This window comes from Diceros bicornis, chromosome 1, assembly GCF_020826845.1.
Source record: "Diceros bicornis minor isolate mBicDic1 chromosome 1, mDicBic1.mat.cur, whole genome shotgun sequence".
NCBI classification, from domain to species: Eukaryota; Metazoa; Chordata; class Mammalia; order Perissodactyla; family Rhinocerotidae; genus Diceros; species Diceros bicornis.
The window spans coordinates 14,460,574-14,480,821 of record NC_080740.1 but is presented as its reverse complement, the minus strand read 5'-3'; the positions used below and the strand labels follow the sequence as shown (position 1 = coordinate 14,480,821).

Below are 20,248 nucleotides of genomic sequence, written 5' to 3'. Positions count from 1 at the left end.
GAGTATGCTTTACACTAAATAGTGTCAACTCTTTAGTGTAATAAATGGTTATAACTATAATCAAACAAAATAATTTGTTTAGGAAGGTAGACAAAAATATGCAGCTTTGTCTTTTTTTTTCTTAATTCTGGATAGAAAATCTTTCTAAAAGTCGTTGCTTAAATGAATTAACTCTCAGCTATACTAACTACCGTTCTGCAAGTACCTGAAAAATTATATACATACCCCAAGTTCATCTAAAAACATGATCATACGATGTTTGTTACTTTTGATGAATGGATTGACACCTTCCATATAGGGCTCCTAAAAATGTAAAAATGAAAAGCTTACTATATACATCCAGAACAAATATTATTGTCTGATCTATAACAAAAATCATACATGTAGCAAGAGGTCTTATAAATCAATAATTAATCATACAGTGACAGTATTTTCCTAATATAAACAAACAGCTATACTGAGAAACTGGAGTAGTTTTTATGAAAGAATAACAAACTCTGGATGAAAACAAATTAGAACACATAGTCTAGCAGACACAAATTGCTTATATGTAATTCATTCAAAAATAATTACTGAGAAACTATTATTTGCCAAGCACCAAGACAAACCTGAGGACAACCCAGAGGTTAGAATCTCGCAGAGAATATAGGGAATTAAAATACAGTGTGGTAAGGACTGCAGTAGGAAAATATATTACTCATAACCTGCCTCAGGACTCACATACATTCAAAAGCTAAGCCATATGTATAAACTGCCCTTCATACTAAAATCTTAAGCCTATTTAAAAATATGCTACATTATAATACAGTAAAGGGTCGGTATTAACAGAAGCTCTCTTAAAATCAGTAAGAAACTGAATAAGAAGATGACATAAAGACCTAAATAGTCAATTCCAAAGGAATACATATGAAAAATTGTTCAGTCTCTCCAAAAGTAATGAAATAATGAAACACAAAGTAACATTATGCCTTTCAGATTGGCAAAAATTACAAAGAATAATTCATTGAGTTTTGGCAAGACTGTAGGGAACAAATAGTCTTAGTTTTTTTACTGCAAAGTTAAAATAACTGGATGAGTTTGATAGTTGTTATAGCAACATTTATTTACAGTGACAAATTAGAAGCATCTAAATATCCAATAGAGGACTACTTAATATCTACATGGTGGCATACTAAATAATCATTCAGAATAATAAAATAGTTATCTGTTTCCAGGTACGGCAAGAAGTTTGTTACACATTGACAAAAGCAGGTGACACAGTATGATACTTACAGACTATTAAGAGTCATTATCCTTAGGTAGTGGGGTCACATATGGGTGTTTTAAAAATTTATCTGAGTTTTAATATTTACAGTGAATAGTTTATTGTGAAGTAAATAAAAAATGGTTGGGGTGCATTTAAAAATATGCTCATTGATTTTTATATTTACAAGTGGTAGAATCTGAGTTTACTGGAAATTGAAAAAATAGTTTTCCATAACGGCTAAAACAGTGGTTTTTAAAATTCCATTATTAAAATGTAAAATCTAAACAAAACATTTTAAAAATGTGAACATACCAACAAAAATATAAATTCTCTTTATGAAATATCCACTGTTGAAAATTTACTTAAGCTATATTTTATGGTTTTATCATGTCAATGTTTCATTCATTGTGACATTTTAAAGTATCAAAATGTTTTTACCTTAGCTCCAAATTCCACAAGATTTGCTAAGTTCTGCACAGATTTAGCCACTAATATCAGTGTTCTTGCAGCAATAGGAGATGGGGAATCTATAAGAGAATTGGGCACAGCTAATGACACCAACTCCAAAGATACTTCCAGGTAAACCATTATAAATTTAGCACTTTAATATTTCTTTACTGTTAAAAATACTAACATTCTTCTATTCAGTACTCATAATGCTTTTTGGAAAATGTATGACCTGTATAATTCAAAAGAACTTGAGTTAAAGGGGGGAAAACTGAATATACCCATCAGTGCTTCTAGTTTTGTGAAAAGGGTTCTACAAGATTCAGCAATTCCCAACGGGTTGATAATATTTCAAAATACCTCAAAGCTTTATCTTTATTGCTAGGAAGACTGTCACTCCACACACACTTCGGGACAATTCACAGAGCTAATTTCAACCCACTCAGGTTAGCAATTGGCAATCTGAGCAATTCCCTGCTCCCAACCTCCACTGACTACAAACAATTCACTTAAAGCTCAATAACAAAGATGAAGTCTGGGACCTCTGCTTTATTTTGAGGAGAAAAACATACAATTTAATAAACTTTTAAAATATTTTAAAGATTAGTCAGGAAACATTTCCCGATAAAATATAGATAGTAGAATGTAAAGTATTTGTGGCTATTAAATATAAGCCCTGAAACTTATATTTTACAGTAAAAACCTGTAGGTAGTCTACCTGACTGACTGGTTTTAGATTGTACTTTGTATCTTAAGCTGCTAAACTATAAACAGTAGTGCCTAGTGGTTCAGAGGCCAACATTCAGATAAATAAATCTCTCCAAAATAATTCTAAACTCTAGACCCACAGATTTAACCATTTTAGTAGCAACAGAACATAATTACAGAGATGTGATGACTATAAAGTTAAAACTTAAGTATTCCAAAAAATTTTTTATACAACTTTGAGCTTCAAAGTAAGAAAAAATGGTTCAGGTTCCTTCTGTTAATAATGGCTCATTATTATGTTCATAGTCACAAATATCACTCTTACCCTGTCTTTGAAAAAAGCCTACAACATCTGCAAGTCATTCCATAATGGACATAGATGGGTAAAAAGCAAAAGCAAATCTGGTTTATGGGGGTTTAAAATGGCCAATTAACATAATATAACTGGCAACAAGAAATCTCTAATCTCTCAGGGCCACTTCCTTCATAAGTATTCACAGAGCACTACTGCAAGTGTAGCTATAATTTTAATTAGATCTTAAAATCCAACTTGCAGGGGTAGTGACAGGGTGTAGCATGGGCTTAAAGCACACAGAAAGCTCTTCTTCTCAACTTGCAAAAGCCAAGTTGCAGACTAGAAAAAGTCATCATAATACGAGTTTGAGAGACAGGTAGGAATGGAAAAAAAGTGATGTGTGTCTAATGATGCTATCTTAGGCTTCAGATATTAGATGGAAAGAAAGGGTAAGAAGTAAAATGGAAAGAAAAGATAAAGTAGCAAAAAGAAGAAAGAAAAAAAGGGTGTTTTGGAATGTTTTATGCCAAGTCTTAGAATCGGATAATAAAAAAAAAGAAAAAATGAGTAACTTTACTAAATAGTATGAAACTTTATTCTAATGTTTTAAATTTCAAAATGTATCAAAAGCTGATTACCTGAGATGATATTAAACATCCGTGGATTCAGGATGGCAGGACAGATAAGTCGAAGAAAAACAAAACCACTGAATGGGAGGGAAATTTTTTTTTTAGAAAACTACTACATATATATGTTACATTAAAATAATAAATATAAACAAAATTTTTAATACCCGTAGAACCATGAACTTTGAACTAACGTAGGGAAGCTCAAACACGGCTTTAAGAAAATAATAAGCTAAAGTATCTTACTACAAGAACATATTTATTTGCCTCTGAAATATATTATTCACTTTTCCCAAAGTTGGAATTTTAGATTTACTTTGGGAGGATTTAAGTTGTATCTGTAGCATTTACTGTCTTATCTATTTATTTATTCTAAGCTAGTAGTGCATTTTATACTTACTTTGAGGAAGTAGTGTCCTTAGGAACAGTAAGAATTTCTGAAATACTACAGGACTACAAATAAACCTTTCTATAGATACATAGTCCTATAAGGTCTAAAACTTTCATTCTCTCACTTCTCTTTCTTTCTTTAAACAGAGCAGCCCAGTAAAGTCTGTTATAAATCAAGTTAATTATATTGATTTTGTTGAGTCATATAAAAATAAGAATCCACTGTACTAGGGAAAAAGTGACTTCTTGATAAATGAAAATGTATACAACAGAATGCTAAAAGCTTTTATGGCAATAAAGACTAAGACATTAGACTTTCTGAAGTTAAAAAAAAAAAAAATTCTCAAATTACAAAAGGATAATACCAAAAACAAAAATCAGTATAAAAACGCCTGGCTTAACAACCGTTGTCATATACGATTTACCTGCTAATCTGACTGTGGGAACAATGTATAATGTAAAACTGTAAGCTTCTATAGCTATTCCTAGTCTGCCTCCTTAAGTTACCGGTAGATGATAAATGTCATCATGTAGATAATTCTTCTCTAATTTCTTTTTTAAGAGGAATCCACACTAATAATTGACCTCTTACTTGCCCCTCGTAAAGATAAGTATTAGTCCCAAAATAGTTGATAAAATTCCTTCCAGAGATTAAAATAATCGCACAGTCTCTGTTGTCTGTTAGAGTGGATTACCCAACTTCTCAGTATTTACCTTCCAACATGACAGTCTGCTAATTTTTGGACTCTTAGAAAATGAGTATGTTATTTCTCAGACAGCATTTATTGCAATTATAATATACAACAATTATTAAGTCTTTAAATTTCAATCTTTTAAATTAATTTATGAAGAATCTTGCTTGAAAACATTTAGATACTTTAGGTTTCTGAATCTGAAATATAACCTGGCAACACTGGACCATAAAAGAAATTCGGTGTGTACCTCTACTTTCTTTTGAGTTTTGAGAGGTGATTTTAAATTTAAGAGCTATACTAGGTACCAACGCATAAATTTAAAAGCTTACTAGGGACAGAAATCATCAACTTGGTCATAAATGCCCCTTAAAACACTCTGTAGTATCAAATAATCCAGATAGCAGAATTTCCTGCTGTTTGCTTAACAGTTATACTTGTTTGAAATTTCTAGTTGATAGAACAGTTTTAATTTACATTACACACATAACTGTGCTGAAACATTATATGCTTGTAATTCTTTTCTGTTCCTCTCAATCACTACTAAAGCCAAGAAATACAGAATCTACAATTCTTAAATATTTATGTCATATCATTACTAACAAAGAGAGATTTTACCTGTAAAAAGAGTAGAAGCCTCTTTACAAAATTTAGGTTGTGGGAGCAGGATTAACATGTTTTCAAAACTAATTATATAATATTGGTGTCTTTGGTGGTTGCCTAATTTTTTTTTAATGGGATATAACATGACTGGCAGTATATATCCTACAGAATAAATTATATTATTATTAGACTGCTATATTCTCTGATGCTTTTGCACTAAATTTCCAACTGTCTTGAATGAGTTGAGGTGTGGTTAACAAAAGCCTGCAACAGTGTAGATATTAGATTAACTGCAAGGATATTAGATTGGGTCTTAGAAGGTTTGCCTTTAGTTCTACCTTAGCCACTTTTAGCACTAACTTTCTATACAACCTTAAGCAAACAAATGTAACCTCTACAGATCTGCTTCCTCATTGGAAAAATAAGTTAAAGTAATGATAATGAAGTCCCCTTATATAAGCTACAAAATTCTGTGACTTGTCAAAGCAGTTTCTCCTAATTATTGCACAGTGAGCACACTGAAACAGCTTCAGAACCAGAGGCTCTGGCTGGAGATTAGCCCAGAGGCACAGACTGTGTTAGAAACCAATTAATTAATATCTAAATGGCTCAATTATTGCTCTTCCTTCTTAGCACCAAATCAATTTCTCTCTCTCTCCCTCTTCTTCTCTCTGTATATGTATGTGTATGCATGTATGTGTGTGTATGAAGAGTACTATATGAAGTTACCTACAGATTTTGTTGGTTATGTAACTTTTAACCTCATTCTATAAGATAAAAACTCCCCAATAGTCCCCAATAGTTAACTGACTATAAATGTATGTTCAGGTTTTTAGAAAATGCATAGTACCTTCCAAAAAAACATAGTAAGTTAAAGTTTACGAGCCATCTGAACTCAGAAAATATTCAACAGGGCTCTGACATAAAAATAAAAGATCTTGAATTGTACACTGTTAGTCTTCAAACTTGCACAAATTTTTATCCCCTATCAGTATGTCTTGTGTACAACAATGTAACAAATGAATTATGAGCCTTACCTAACAACTCTTGTTCTCATGGTGGTATTTGTAGGCCACTTGTGCTGAACAGATTTCTGTAAACACCCATAAATATATCTCAGTGTCCTGCCAAAATAACACAATCATCTCAATATAGAAAGGAAGGGAAAAGACTGATCTCGTTGCTGCTGAAAGCTTAATTTACCAAATGCACGAATTTTAACACAACTGGCCTTTTCCCCCAAAAAAGTACTTTGCTAAAAGTAATGAGAGACACATTTAGCAAGGGATAAGGAAAACTTAAAAAGTTTTCATCATCAGTTCATTTAGCCAGTTCTTTACATTTACTCTGGAAGAATCTTACCATTTTTAGACTACTTAGAGCCAGATTTTGACTTAACTTCTTCTAACTGAATAAGTGAGTTCACTAACTCTGCAAGCCATTAAGCAGATACTGAATAATTACCTGGTGGATATTTTGAGCAAGATATTCAAGTATAGATTGGATAGAAACATGCCTTATATGATCTCCTCAAATCTGAGACTATAAACTTCTATTCATTCCCCAAGTTACTACTGGGGACATACTGGCCTGTATAAAAACATGATTTGTTTTATTTTAATGTAAATATTTCACTCTGGTTTCTTTAAGTCATTCTTTTTCCTTAAACACAATTCATCTTATAAAGATTAACTTTTTCAGAGTATAACATCAGGACAGTGGAAAAGCTTACACATGTTTTAGAAATACAAATTTTTCAAAATGCAGATATACAATTTCTTGTCAAATTAAAATTTCACCACTTACGGTGGAAGTATTTCTGAAGCCATGAATATTTTCTCCACAAGCTCTGAAAGTATGTTCAATAGGTGTGCTAAATTAGTGTTCACATCTTCATTTTTTTCTAACTTTGATGGACTTAACTAAGAGAAGGAATAAATCAATATAAATGCATCTTGGCAATGACAAATGCAAATGAATCAAGGTAATCAAACAGTTGTTTTCAACGTTCTCTATTTTTCCATTTTTCAATCTGCATTAGTCTTTTGAGGGGGTGAGTATAAATGGGAATTTTTAAGTAGTTTGCTCTATGGAACTCCTTCTAATGGGTTTGTTACCATTAATCCCAATTACTCAACTGAAGAGCCAGAAGTGATTATTCAACAATTTTCAGTTGCTTTGGGATCAATATACAGTATTGTAGTTCTCTTCTATTCATTTAACACACTTTACCATAGACTTGCACAGGCACAGAAAATTGGATTAGACTTTACTTTTTTCCTTTAAATTTTTGTTTTTGTTTTTGTGAGGAAGATTGGCCCTGAGCTAACATCTGTACCAATCTTCCTCTCTCTTTGCTGAGGAAGATTAGCCCTAAGCTAACATCTATGCCAATCTTCCTCCACTTTGCATATGGGATGCCACCACAGCATGGCTTGATAAGCAGTGCATAGGTCCACGCCCGGGATCCGAACCCATGAAACCCGGGCCACCAAAGCAGAGCACGCAAACTTAACTGCTCTGCCACTGGGCCAGCCCCAAGACTTTATTTTAAATAGTATTCTCAACTAGAAGACAAAAAATCCAGTTTCAGTGGCCACGTATTCACAGATATACTAGGAGTATTTAAATGTGAAGGAACATCACCATACTATTATTATAAAATCTGTCTTAATTCTATTTATTTGAGGAAAAAAACTGATTTAAAATAGAGAAGCTTTTCTAAATGAGATAAGATTTATTTAATACCTAATAAAACACCAAATGCCTTAAGCAGAATCATGAACCTTTCTCAGAACTTTTCCAGCAATCCTTAAAATCCGAGAGTTCTGATCTAGAATTAGTGGAGTAGATTTCTCCATGTTAAGTCTAGGCTCGCTAGCCTGGATCCAACATCCAGAGACCCTCTGCAGACCTGCTGCATTTCTGTATCCTTTACAGTTAGGCCAACTATGGCGTTACCTCAGGTTTTCACCACTAAATCACTGATTTCTTGCCTTGAGTAAAAATTGACAACTTAGTGCAGAATTAACGTTTAACAGCTCCTAGTGTAGATTATCAAAAGCAATTCCTTATTTTATTAATTTTGTATCAAATCTAAAAAATATTTACTATTTTCTTCCTGTAGTTGCTCTACCTTCAAAATAAAATGAGAGAACAGCCATATAAGTGAGATTCCATTCTTTATCTTAATGGCTTATTATGAAATTTACACCGAAGCCTTAATAATTAATCCTAAGAGGATGTTTTTTATTTGCTTTTGAGGGGAATATCTTGTATCGCTGCTCCCCCCCAAAAAAAACCTTCAAGGACAAACCTAGAAGTTATTACGAAATGCCACACAGAACTTAACTAGGTTATACAACAGAAATCTCTAGCAAAAACTTAACAATTTATGTTATGCACACCTTCTGAAAGTAGCACATACTTTTTATCATTAGTACAGTAGGAGAAATAAAGTACTTTCATGAATTTCTGGTACAATTTGAGGTTTTTAATCTCAATATAAAGTACATCTTTTTGAAAAAATGTGTTTTGCATAACATTTTTCTAAATGTATTAACAAAAGGTATAACTGCTCTGAGGAATAATTTTAGAAAGCTAATATATTTTCCTTAAAATGTAATTAGCTATAAAGTATTACCTCTTAAAATATGCTCTTTGCTGAAATACTTAAAACATTAAATTCTTACCTCACAAGACTGCTTGCTTTCCATTATCTTTAAGATACAGTCTTTCAAAGCATGATGAACAAATTGTGTGGCAGTGGCTTTCATATACTGCTCCATCAAGGTGCTTGCAAGTGTTGTGGCTCGAAATAGGGTAGTGGCTTCATCTACATAAATATTTATATTAAAAGATTATTTGTAAAGAATTGTACTAATGTGAACCAAATTGCAAATTAAGTGAACTCATTTTTTTCTCAACAATTATAGCCATTTAAGTATGCTTATTTGCATGCAGCACTGAAGTATTGATCATAATGACATCTTATATTTCTATAGACCTAACTTAAAGACTTTATATCTATTACTTCATTAGACCATAAACAGGATTAGAGATTAACACTGCCATGTTCATATGAAAAACCAAAAGCTTAGAAAGGTTATATGATTTAAGACCAAAGAGCCAGTGAGTGACAAAACTAGGACCAGAATCCAGCTTTGCTGTTCACTGAGCCCATGCTTTGAAAAATCCGAGTTAATTTCCAAATAAGATATAACATAAAATCCCAGTATAAATTAATTTATTAGCCTAAAACATGCCTATTAATGATTTTAAATAGAATCCTAAGAAATACAAATATTACCAGAAAAGACAATTTCAGTGTAAAATATGTACCACCACTTTATCTTTCCTGACAAATCTATATGTTTTTACATTTTCTATGATTAGGAGGAAATAGTTCTAGATGTTATGGTTTATTTGGGGGAACCTAGAAGCAAGGCCTGTTACGAAGTCAAAGTGCTGGACCTGGTTTATTCTGACATAATTCTAAGTCATTACAAAGCACTATATGTGCTCAGCTATACTGCCTGGAAACTACCTACTATAGAAGCTAGAAATAAGATGCAGCTGACACCCAGCTCTCATGCACTGAATTAGTAAGTAAAAAATAAACAAGAGAACATGCTAACTATACCAAACTAAACAATAATCAAGCACTATAAGCCATTGCTCTGCACACAGAAGTCACTTTCTTACGGCTTCTACTACTAATTTGCCACAAGAGAAACTTGAATCATAGATACTAACCCCACGTTATTAGCCAACGTAAGAATCAAAACTGATATTCCAACTGTAATTTTTAATGAAGGAAAAACAGAGTAACTTCTTGTGCAAAATGATGTAACTATTTATTATATTCTAAGATAGAGTCCATACATACTTGATAAAATCTAATCATTAACCCAGTTTTTAAAAGTATCACACTAACATATCCATACTATACCTTCCATGCTTATTTCTCTGTCATTTAGTGTACATAATAACAATGATTCAAGCTTTTCATGAAGAAAAATCCTCAGCAGGATGCTAGCCAGTAGTGTTCGGTCCTGTCCACACACATGTGATAAAGCATAGACTACATGAAGCTCCTTTTGCAGCATAAGCTAAAAATGACATCAACAAAGATTACTGAAAGTACACAGGATTCAGCATTCTCAGTGAGATTAACAGGAAATATGTTCTTTTATATGTTCTTATATTTAGGAATATGTTCTATTGAATAGATTTATTAAAAATAGAATGAGTCTGTAGCCTACATATTTATAATCACTTAAGACCAACATCATACTACCACAAAGCTTTTCAACCTTCTCTGCCTGTCAGTGAGCCACTAAGTGATGAAATTACTATATTTAATGTAGTGGATCTTTTATTAAATGTTAAATATTTCTGTTAATGCCATCAAAAATAATTAGACTGGAAAATAACTTAATACCTCTTTAAATTCACTGTACTCTTCTTCTGGCATGATTTTTTCCATAGAATATCGTGCTCGGACACGCAGGGATCCTGGTTCAATACCTTTTAACGGTATATGGGAGCTGAGCAAAAACCATTCATCCGTGGCATGCCCTTTCTGCAACCGGCTCAACTGGCAGCGCATAAATACTTTGATAGAAAAACATCAAATAATTACTATCTAAAAAGATGACAGTACAATTAGTCACAAGTAAATTTTCCTGATATTCTGTCTTCTCTATAGTGTTAAATGCTTTTTATTAAAGGCATTTTCAGTGATATCACAAATTTAATACTTAATGCTTTGCTTCATTCAGTTACTGAATGCCTACCATGTCCCAGACTCTGTGACAGACAGGGGTGTGAGACACAGACATGATTAAGCCACGGTCTCTGACTTGCACAGAGGTCACAGTCTAGCCAAGAAGGCAAGAAATCAATTATACCGTGTGATAAGTGCTGTTAAGAGTGGTTAATGCTAGTGGAGAACAGAGAAACAGTATCTAATTCAGCCTTCAGAGGTTAAAAATCCATTCCAAACAGGTAACTCCTAAGTTGACTTGTAATGGGGTATGGAAGTGTAGCTAAGTAGAAAGGTAGAGGGGAAAAAAAAGAAAGCAGTCCAAATAGAAAGTATGGTGGATGCTTTGCAACTCCATGGATAATTTAGGAGCTATAAGACAGCTGGTATAGCTGCAGAGAAGGATATACGAAAGATCACACAGTGAGAGCAAGAGTGGAGGGGTGGATGAGGACAGGGCCTCTCTTCTATGTCATTACTAGGGGGTTTGGATTGTGTCTTAAAAGTAATGGGGAACCACTACAAAATGTTAAGCATTTAAATAGTACAGAAATTACAGAATAAACGTATTGTAGAGAAAAATTCAGGCTTTGATCTATTAGTACATATTGTATCTTTCCCTGAGCCTGACTTTTAAGAAGGTAGTAACCTAATTCACTCTGATACAATTTTTGCTAAATCCCACCGCCACCTGTTTCAGCAACAGGCTGGGAAAAGGTCTGCCACTGAGAACAAGAACTGGGAGGGTCTGACTACCCGAAATGAATAAACAGTGTACTGTAGTTGAAAGAAATTTTTTTTAATTGAGTGCTTTTTTTCACTTACATGCAAAGTATAGGAAAGTAGGAAAAACCTAAAAAGTAGAAAGGAGGTAAAGGGGAAGCACCACAGAAAGATGACCACTGCTAGTGTTTTCTTCTTCCTATTCACTGGGGAGGGCAGGGTGAATAGCTATGTAATCTAATCTTAAAGGCTTCAGTTTACAGTATGTGCAGTTTAGCAATTCTGGTCTTTTTTTCTTTCTTAGATACATTTTCTTTCTTTCTTAGATACATTTCCTTCTCAACAACCAATACTTTTAGAAGTACAAAAAGAAACTCTCAAATTATACTACTTGCACTTCTATTTTATTTTTTAATGTCCATTTTAGACTACACCACTTCATTATGAATTTAAAACTATATAAAACATGCCTTTTGACTTTAGAAAGAAATTTCTATATTAACTTACAGATATCAGGATCTTTGCTTTTCTTTGTTTTATTACTAAGAGTTATTTCAAATCTGTTGATATCAGGAGGAAGATCACTAAAGGAGAAAGGAGAAAAGGAATTAACAATGTCCTGGCATCCAAATGTTTCATTCCTTTACTTCTGGTATCAAATTTGCCCCTATTTCTGCTACTAAACAACCTGAATGTGCTAGACTTAAAACTAGACTCCAAACATGTTTTATTATTTGGTATACAGGAATACAGACAAGCAAATTATACTTTCCCTACCATCTTTAACCTCCTCAAGTAAATCCTGGAAACATTTTGTATGTCTGTGTTAGTAAATGTTTTTGGACTTGCCAGTAATGCTAATTCATATTAATAACTAGGTGAAAAACCAAGGACGTAGCACTTTACTAATAAAAGTTAATAAATACAACAGAAAAAAAATGTATGTACTATTTTTTTTTAAACTTTTTTTTATTTTTATTTATTTTTATTTTGTGTGTGTGTGTGTGTGTGTGTGTGTGTGTGTGTGTGTGAGGAGATCAGCCCTGTGCTAACATCTGCCAATCCTCCTCTTTTTTGCTGAGAAGACTGGCCCTGGGCTAACATCCGCGCCCATCTTCCTCCACTTTATATGGGACGCTGCTACAGCATGGCTTGCCAAGCAGTGCAGTGGTGCGTGCCTGGGATCTGAACCGGCACACCCCGGGCCTCCGCAGCGAGGTGTGCGCACTTACCCGCTTGCGCCACCGGGCCGCCCCTGTATGTACTATTAAAATGCCTGGACTTGATACCTTGTTCTGCCAGTTTAGATACAAAGACCAAAAAGATGGAAAGAAAATGCAATATGGTAAAAGAAAGTGATTTAACGTAATCATAAAATCAGACTTACTCGAAGACAAAGTCTTCTGACCATACAGGGTTTTGTCCTTCCCTTGCATGCGTTTTTGCTACCTGGACACTATTCAGGTAGATGTTACAATATGGATTAGTAAAATGTTTTACTGGGAGTTTATGGGCTTCTTCAATATGTAAAACAAGACTGCTGACCTAAAGAAAACACAAAAATTGTTACCCCAGATTTCAAGAATTATGCATTAGGTTTCAGAGGCAATTACTATAAAAGAAAAACCCAAAATAGCAACTTCTTTTTCCCCTTTTTTGAGAAAATATGACCTTCAGTTATAATTTCCCTTTTATGTGACATATTAAAATACAACATTCAAGCATTTAAAATAATTCTTCCTACTTAAAAAAATGCAATTTTGTTTTACAACTTATTCCTCCAATTATATTCTTGCAGAAATAATGAAATACACCTTTTCTATTATAAAACAATGGTTCAGAGAAAATGAAGTTGAGAGGAGGATTCTTCATTAATATAAGTAAACAACTATCACCACCCAAATCAAAATCCCACATGGTATATAATGCTCATCTGGAAGATTTTATTTCTATAAACAGTTTCACAGCTAGAAAATACTTTTAAAACACTGATTCTATCTTCTCATTTTACAGAAAAGGATATAGATCCAAAGAAGCTAAGTTACTTGTCAGTTTTGATGCCAAAACTTAGACCATCTACCTTCTAATATCAGGTCCTCTTTCCCTCTTGGCACCTACTACTCATGGGCCTTGAACAACTCAGCCTCTTGGGGCCTTGCCTTCCTCAGATATAAAATTAGGATAAAGTCTCCACTGCAAGTTGTTGTAAACATTAGAGATAATATGTGTAAAGCACACAGCAAAATACCCAACACATAAAAAGGGCTCAAGAGATGTTAGCTATGATTATCTCATATTATACCTACAAATGATAATTTCATGGCTAAAGTTTCACATAAGACACAATTTGCAAAAATTCAATCTGATTTTCCATGGCTTAAAAAATGTTAAAATATGTTTTGAGAACACAGTGATTATGTGTATAATTAAATGTTCTTGGGGAAAGGATCAGACTTAACAGTTATAGGGAACACAATCTGTAGTCATCTAAATATTAACAATTTATCTACTTCCAACAGAACAAAATATGAAATTCACCAAGCTTACTGGAAATTCCCATAAATAAAACAGGAGTCACTTTGGTCAATAAATATTATACTAAACTTTCCTTAAAACTCCAAGAATGTTAAAATTACCTTTTTTCCAATTACCTAGAGATAACTATAAAGAAAAAAAGCAAAGAAATGGAGAGTATAAAGTTGACTGTACATACCTAAAAAGAGAGAATGCCTAGCTTAACTCCTCATAAATGAACACGTAGGACGTGTTAAGGTTTCAAATAAGATGGGATACTACCAGTTATGCAATAGGTTTCAAAAGCAATTACTATAAAATGGAAAACTCGAAAGTTTATTGGGATTAGTACACTTTGAAGTCAGATGATCTTTTCAATAAGTACCTTTAGGTTCCACTTTTTTGAAATAGGCCAAAATAATTTTTTGAAGCAAAAACATAAAAATGCCCAACAAAACAGTTTCTGTTGTTGTTGCTTCGGTATTGTTATTTTAAATGGAAGAAAAAAAATCGTTGGTATATATTCAAAAGATGGCATTAAGCACCCAGCAGGTATATAAATAACATTCTCTTTCATAAAGAAATAACTATTTCTCCTGCTACTGACGCAAGTGGAAGCATGGCTTTAAAACGCCTGGAAAGATTAACCTCTCTTAAGAACTCTACAGTGTTTGAAATGTTGCCTAAAATAGTTCATATAGAAATAAACATAAAGAGCAAAGTGATAAAGCAAGACGTGAGAATCACAAATCAAAGAAAATTAAGTTTCACCTGACGCAGGCGTTTATTAGATGTCCCTGGACTACTTTTCCGTAAATTGCAAAATGCCTGTAGACCTTTCATCCAATCCTACAAAATATAACACCATTTCAAAGAAATATACTATACAATAGTTTATTTAGTTTCCAATCATCAATTTTTGTTCAAATTCAATAGTTCTTTCCTTCTCTAGACTGCCATTTCTAACTCAGAGTATGCTGCACTTTAATATATTTGTGCCCCAATAAAGCAAAACAATAATAATAATTCTGCAAAATACTGTTTGTATTTCTGTTGAAACTCCAAATTAATGTTAAGTACACCAGTGAGTGGCCATTAATTAGCCAAAAGATAAAATTTATGTAAAGTTAAGCTGTTACATTTGAGGCAGCCTAAGGTAGAATTTAACTTGATACATTTTGTGAAAGGAGGGCTGACTACAAAACCAACTGATAAGGTGATGATTGATCTGATGACAAGCATTCTTAATCTTTACCTCAGACCATTATATAGGTAGAAATGTATAAGGGGATCTGGGTTATATGTAAGCCTTTCAAATATAAATTAGATTTTAAAAAATATTTCAGCCTAATATTCAAATTAAATTGCAGCTATATTTCAAAATGTTTAACTAGTGCTCTGGAGAAAAGAGAGAACAATTTTAGGTCTATCAAAAATAAATCTAAATATTTCACTTTGGCTTACATGTTTCTAGAAATCTCTGTAGTATTGCTCTCTTCAATTATGTCATTACTTTGATGGCTACTTCAGTGAATCTGAACTCTGTCAGTGTTTAGAAAACATCTTTATAGGGGCCGGCCCCGTGGCCTAGTGGTTAAGTTCAGCATACTCCACTTTGGCAGCCCGGATTCGGTTCGCAGGCAGGAACCTATACCACTTGTCAGCGGCCACGCTGTGGTGGTGACCCACATACAAAATAGAGGAAGACTGGCAACAGATGTTAGCTCACGGCAAATCTTCCTCAGCAAAAAAAAAAAAAAAAAAAGAAAAGAAAAAAAAGAAAACATCTTTATAGTAAAGCAAATTAAGACCAAATCAGGGGCTGGCCTTGTGGCTTAGTGGTTAGGTGCGCGCACTCCGCTGCTGGTGGCCTGGGTTCGGATCCAGGGCATGCACCCATGCGCCGCTTGTCAGGCCATGCTGTGGCGGCGTCCCATATAAACTAGAGGAAGATGGGCATGGATGTTAGCTCACAGCCAATATTCCTCAGCAAAAAGAGGAGGATTGGCATGGATGTTAGCTCAGGGCTGATCTTCCTCACAAAAAAAAAAAAAAAAAAAAAAAAGACCAAATCAATTACCGTAGCTTTTAGAAATAGAAGAGAGTAACCAGAGATCCCATGGGCCACCAAAGTAACAGAGACCGGAAATACCAGTCATATTTTTGGACTTTAAGTGGTATATGGAAATAGAGAATATGGAAAGAATATATATAAATACAATAAGAAAATGTTCTATTTATACAGCTAAGAGAGGCATGCAAAACACACTGAAATGTCAGCAAGGTATGTAACATCTTTATTTAGAAATAAGGAACATGGTAAAATAGCTGGAAGACATACAGAAGTTTACATTTCTTCTTAACTTGATTTCTAACATTTTTAAAAAATGTCTAAGTTACTGACATGTTTGGAGCTCTACTTTTTGCATCTAAAAATTAGGGCTACATACCCACAAAAAGTTTTATGCGTGTTATGTGTTAATAATGAGTATTTAATTGAGATATTTTGCAAAGATTTGAAACATGACATTCAATTGTGAACCATAAAACATAATGGTTCATTCATCAAGTTTGTTCTAGAGTCTAAAATATTTTCATAATTTATGAGTCAGGAGCCCAACCCAGGACCTAGTTTTAAGGGCATCTGCCTCATATCCAGGGTTGGCAAATTATCTTCTATTTCCAACAAACTCATTTCCAACAAACTCACTTTCTTTGACCTCTTAACCACCTTCAAGTTCCTTCCGTACAGTACAGGCAGAAGGCACATTGCCGTATTTCTACAAAATACCACTAAACACCCCAGAAACATTATGGTTCAAAGAAATCAAAATATTTTTAAAAGCAAATTTTTAAAAACATTGTTTCCACACAACGTAACTTAAAATTTAATAAAAGTTTTAAGAAGGGCATTTCACATGGATCAATGGCTAATGCTGAAAGTAGAGATTTTATCTAAACTTAGAGAAAAATAGAAATTCCTAAAATTTTTTCCCTTTTGATGACTGAACTTCTATTTTTAGACATGGAGTTCAACCAGTGAAGAAGAATAATGCTTGTTAGCAAAACTAACTGGCTTACCTTTCGAGTGTACTGAGAATATCTATAACCTTTCTGCAGAGAGGATTTTAAATGAGCATTCTCAGTTGGACTCAACATCATAGAGTATTTAAAGGTCAATTTAAAATGAAGTTTTCATTCCTAATAACCCTTCACTGCGTTTTTCTGCATTTCTTTCAAAAAAATTTTTACACATGAAAGTTCTCATTCCTTAAAATAAAAAAATGATTAGATTTCAGGCATCCTTTTTATCACTTTATGTTAAATGCAACAGTTTTCTATTCTAGTTAAAAAGAAAACATGGCTAAATAAAGATTATAAAGGTTTATAGTAGTTAAAGAAACAATTAACTTACCTCTGCTTGTTCTGGAGTTTCTCCAGCAAAGTAAAAGATGTAATGTTCTTCACTAAAGTGCTGAACTACTATCTGAAAACAGTTTGGCCTTCAAAATATAAACAAAGAAGTTATTAGGAAGCTTAACAAAAAGTATTTAAACACTAATACCAACTTTTAAAAAAAATCACAATACATAATCACATAATTTATATAAAATTAACATAATTCTTAGAGAAATAATTCTCCATTATACCAGTTCATTACTAAAAAGAAAATGTTAGCTGCATATATTTTAGAAAACTTTTGTCTGCACTACTGAAATTTTATCAATCTTTCAAAGTTCAAAAATTTTTTTAAAGTACTGTGTAAATTAATTTTAAATGACATTGGAAATAGAAAAGTTACAAAGAAACTGAAGCAGAAATGCTAGAACCGCACACAGCTAACTAAACACTTTTTAAAGCAAATAAAATGTTACTAAACTCAATGCTTCAGGATGATGTATAATATACATTTATATGACTGGAAAAATCTAGACGTGTTCTTAGACCAAAAATGTTCTTAGTAGTTATCTCTCAGTAGATTATGGGTGATTTTAATTTTCTTCTTTATAATTTGTATATCTTCAAATTTTTTACAACTGACCATTTTTCCTCATCCATTAAAATGGAAACATCATCTACTCATACATATGCTTATTCTGAGGATTAATGACCTAACAGTAGTATACAGTAGGTATTAGTTCTTGCCCTCCTATAGTATACACTGTACTATAATTCATTTGACACTTAAGTACAATATTGGATAGTAGTTTACTTTTTTTTTTGAAGATTTGCTGGTGCTGTCTTTCCAAATAGACTTGAAAATGCTTATAAAATGTTTAGTAAGGGCCTTCATGTTTTTGAAACTCAATAAATATTATTTCTCTTTCTTGTTTTAACCAAAGATTATATCTTATACTTCAGTGTTAGAAGGCCATAGCAAAATACCCAGAGTATAAGCTTAACATTTATTAAAGATAAAAAAACATCTTTTCATGCTTTGAAAATGCCATAAAATAATGGAAAAGGTAAGTTGAAAACTGATTCTGAAAGTGGCTTGTATCAGACTAATCCTCCTGGCTCGATAAAATATAAACGAAACAAAACAAAAAACAACTGTTTGAAGTCACTGGAGAACAACGAAAGCAGCTAAGACTTGAGGGGCCAAGATCACAGTGAGGTGAGCCCGACATTCTCCACAGCTTTTCCTCTCAAGGCTTTTGCCAATTCCTAAACTGTGTAGGGCAAGAAGCTGAGAAGCTAAAGCAGAAAGAAGCAGCTAAGAGGCTACAAAGATAACCAGCACGTTCAACAGTTTCACTGCGCTGAGAAAGACCAATGAGTTCAGGGCCTTTAAAAGAGAAAGCTTTCAGCTGAGACCCCTGAAGGGCTATGCCTTCAAAATAAGGGCAAACCGGAAATAGAATAGCCTTCACCAACACCTCCACCTGATCCCAGAGGAGATCAAGATGAACTACCCCTACTCTAACTTATCTGGCAGAAGAAAATCCTTTCTAGAGGCAATAACATTATCCACAGCTTCTACAGTTTTTCATACACAGTGTCCACCATTCAGTAAACATAAGTAAACATTACAAGAATCAAGATCAAATGACTGAAAAGCCAAAAGAAAACAACAGACAAAGGAGAAGGACCTACATATTATAATTTAGATATTGAGTTCAGATACAACTTTCAAATAACTGTAATTAAAATGTTTAAGAAAACAGATAACAAAATAGAGAATTCTGCTAGAAAACGATCTGGAAAAGCAGAATCAAATGGAAATTCTAAATCAAAAGATGTAATAAATAAAATTAAGACCTCAACAAGTGCATTTAACTGAAGAAGAGTAGATTAGTGAACTGAAGGACAAATCAGAAGAAAATATCCAGCCTGAGGCACAGAGAGGAAAAAATTATGAAAAATATAGAAAAATATAATAGACACATGGGACATGGTAAAAGGTATATAACATGTAACATGAATCCCAGAAGATGAAAGAGAATGTGGCAGAACTGTTTAAAGACATATCAACTAAGAATTTTTCAAAACTGACAAAAGACATCAGGTCTTAGATTGAAGAAACTCTACAAACATTAGGATAAATAAAAAAAAAAAAATTGGGGGGGGCCAGCCCAGTGGCATAGTGGTCAAGTTCAAGCACCCCACTTCAGCAGCCCAAGGTTTCCGCATTTGGATCCCAGGCGTGGATTTACGCACCACTCATCAAGCCATGCTGTGGCGGCATCCCACGTACAAAATAGAGGAAGATGGGCACAGCTGATAGCCCAGGGCTAATCTTCCTCAGCAAAAAGAGGAAGACTGGCAATGGATGTTAGCTCAATGGCCAATCTTCCTCACCAAAAAAAAAAAAAAGAAAAAAAAATTCACAGTAGGCACATTTTGGTTTAACTGCTGAAAATCTAAGATAAGGAAAAATCTCAAAACATCCAGAGAAAGATGAAACACAGTACACCTTCAAGAGAAAAAAAAAGATACATTATCTCTAAAAGAGAAGCAATTAGAATGACAAAGAAAATGTTGGAAGGCAGAAAACAATCTTTAAAATGCTGAAAGAAAAAAACTGCCAACCTAAAATTTAATATCCAGCAAAAACATCCTTCCTAAATGAAGATAAAACAATAAATCCTGCCACAGTGAAAGATTCAGCCTATGAAAAGATAAAGGTGTAAAACTTCCCACATAAATGTTCACTACAGTAACAACTGTATCACTGAAATGTCTTTCAACTTGTGCTTCTCAAATGGTTAGTATTTAAAGTAAAGCAGTATTAAA

General features: G+C 33.3%; 1 protein-coding gene across 1 annotated transcript in view; it reads right to left on the bottom strand.

The window, feature by feature from the left end:
• Positions 1-20,248, bottom strand: part of RASA1 (RAS p21 protein activator 1) — a 96,547-nt gene that overhangs the window by 4,572 nt on the left and 71,727 nt on the right. Inside the window, exons 12-23 of the mRNA XM_058527181.1 lie at positions 17,427-17,514; positions 14,783-14,860; positions 12,885-13,042; positions 12,005-12,081; positions 10,451-10,623; positions 9,959-10,118; positions 8,700-8,842; positions 6,814-6,929; positions 6,045-6,131; positions 3,335-3,402; positions 1,685-1,773; positions 226-303 (exon numbers count right to left, since the gene is read on the bottom strand). Of these exons, the coding sequence (XP_058383164.1) occupies positions 226-303; positions 1,685-1,773; positions 3,335-3,402; positions 6,045-6,131; positions 6,814-6,929; positions 8,700-8,842; positions 9,959-10,118; positions 10,451-10,623; positions 12,005-12,081; positions 12,885-13,042; positions 14,783-14,860; positions 17,427-17,514 (1,315 nt within the window). The remainder of the gene's footprint in view (positions 1-225; positions 304-1,684; positions 1,774-3,334; positions 3,403-6,044; positions 6,132-6,813; positions 6,930-8,699; positions 8,843-9,958; positions 10,119-10,450; positions 10,624-12,004; positions 12,082-12,884; positions 13,043-14,782; positions 14,861-17,426; positions 17,515-20,248) is intronic.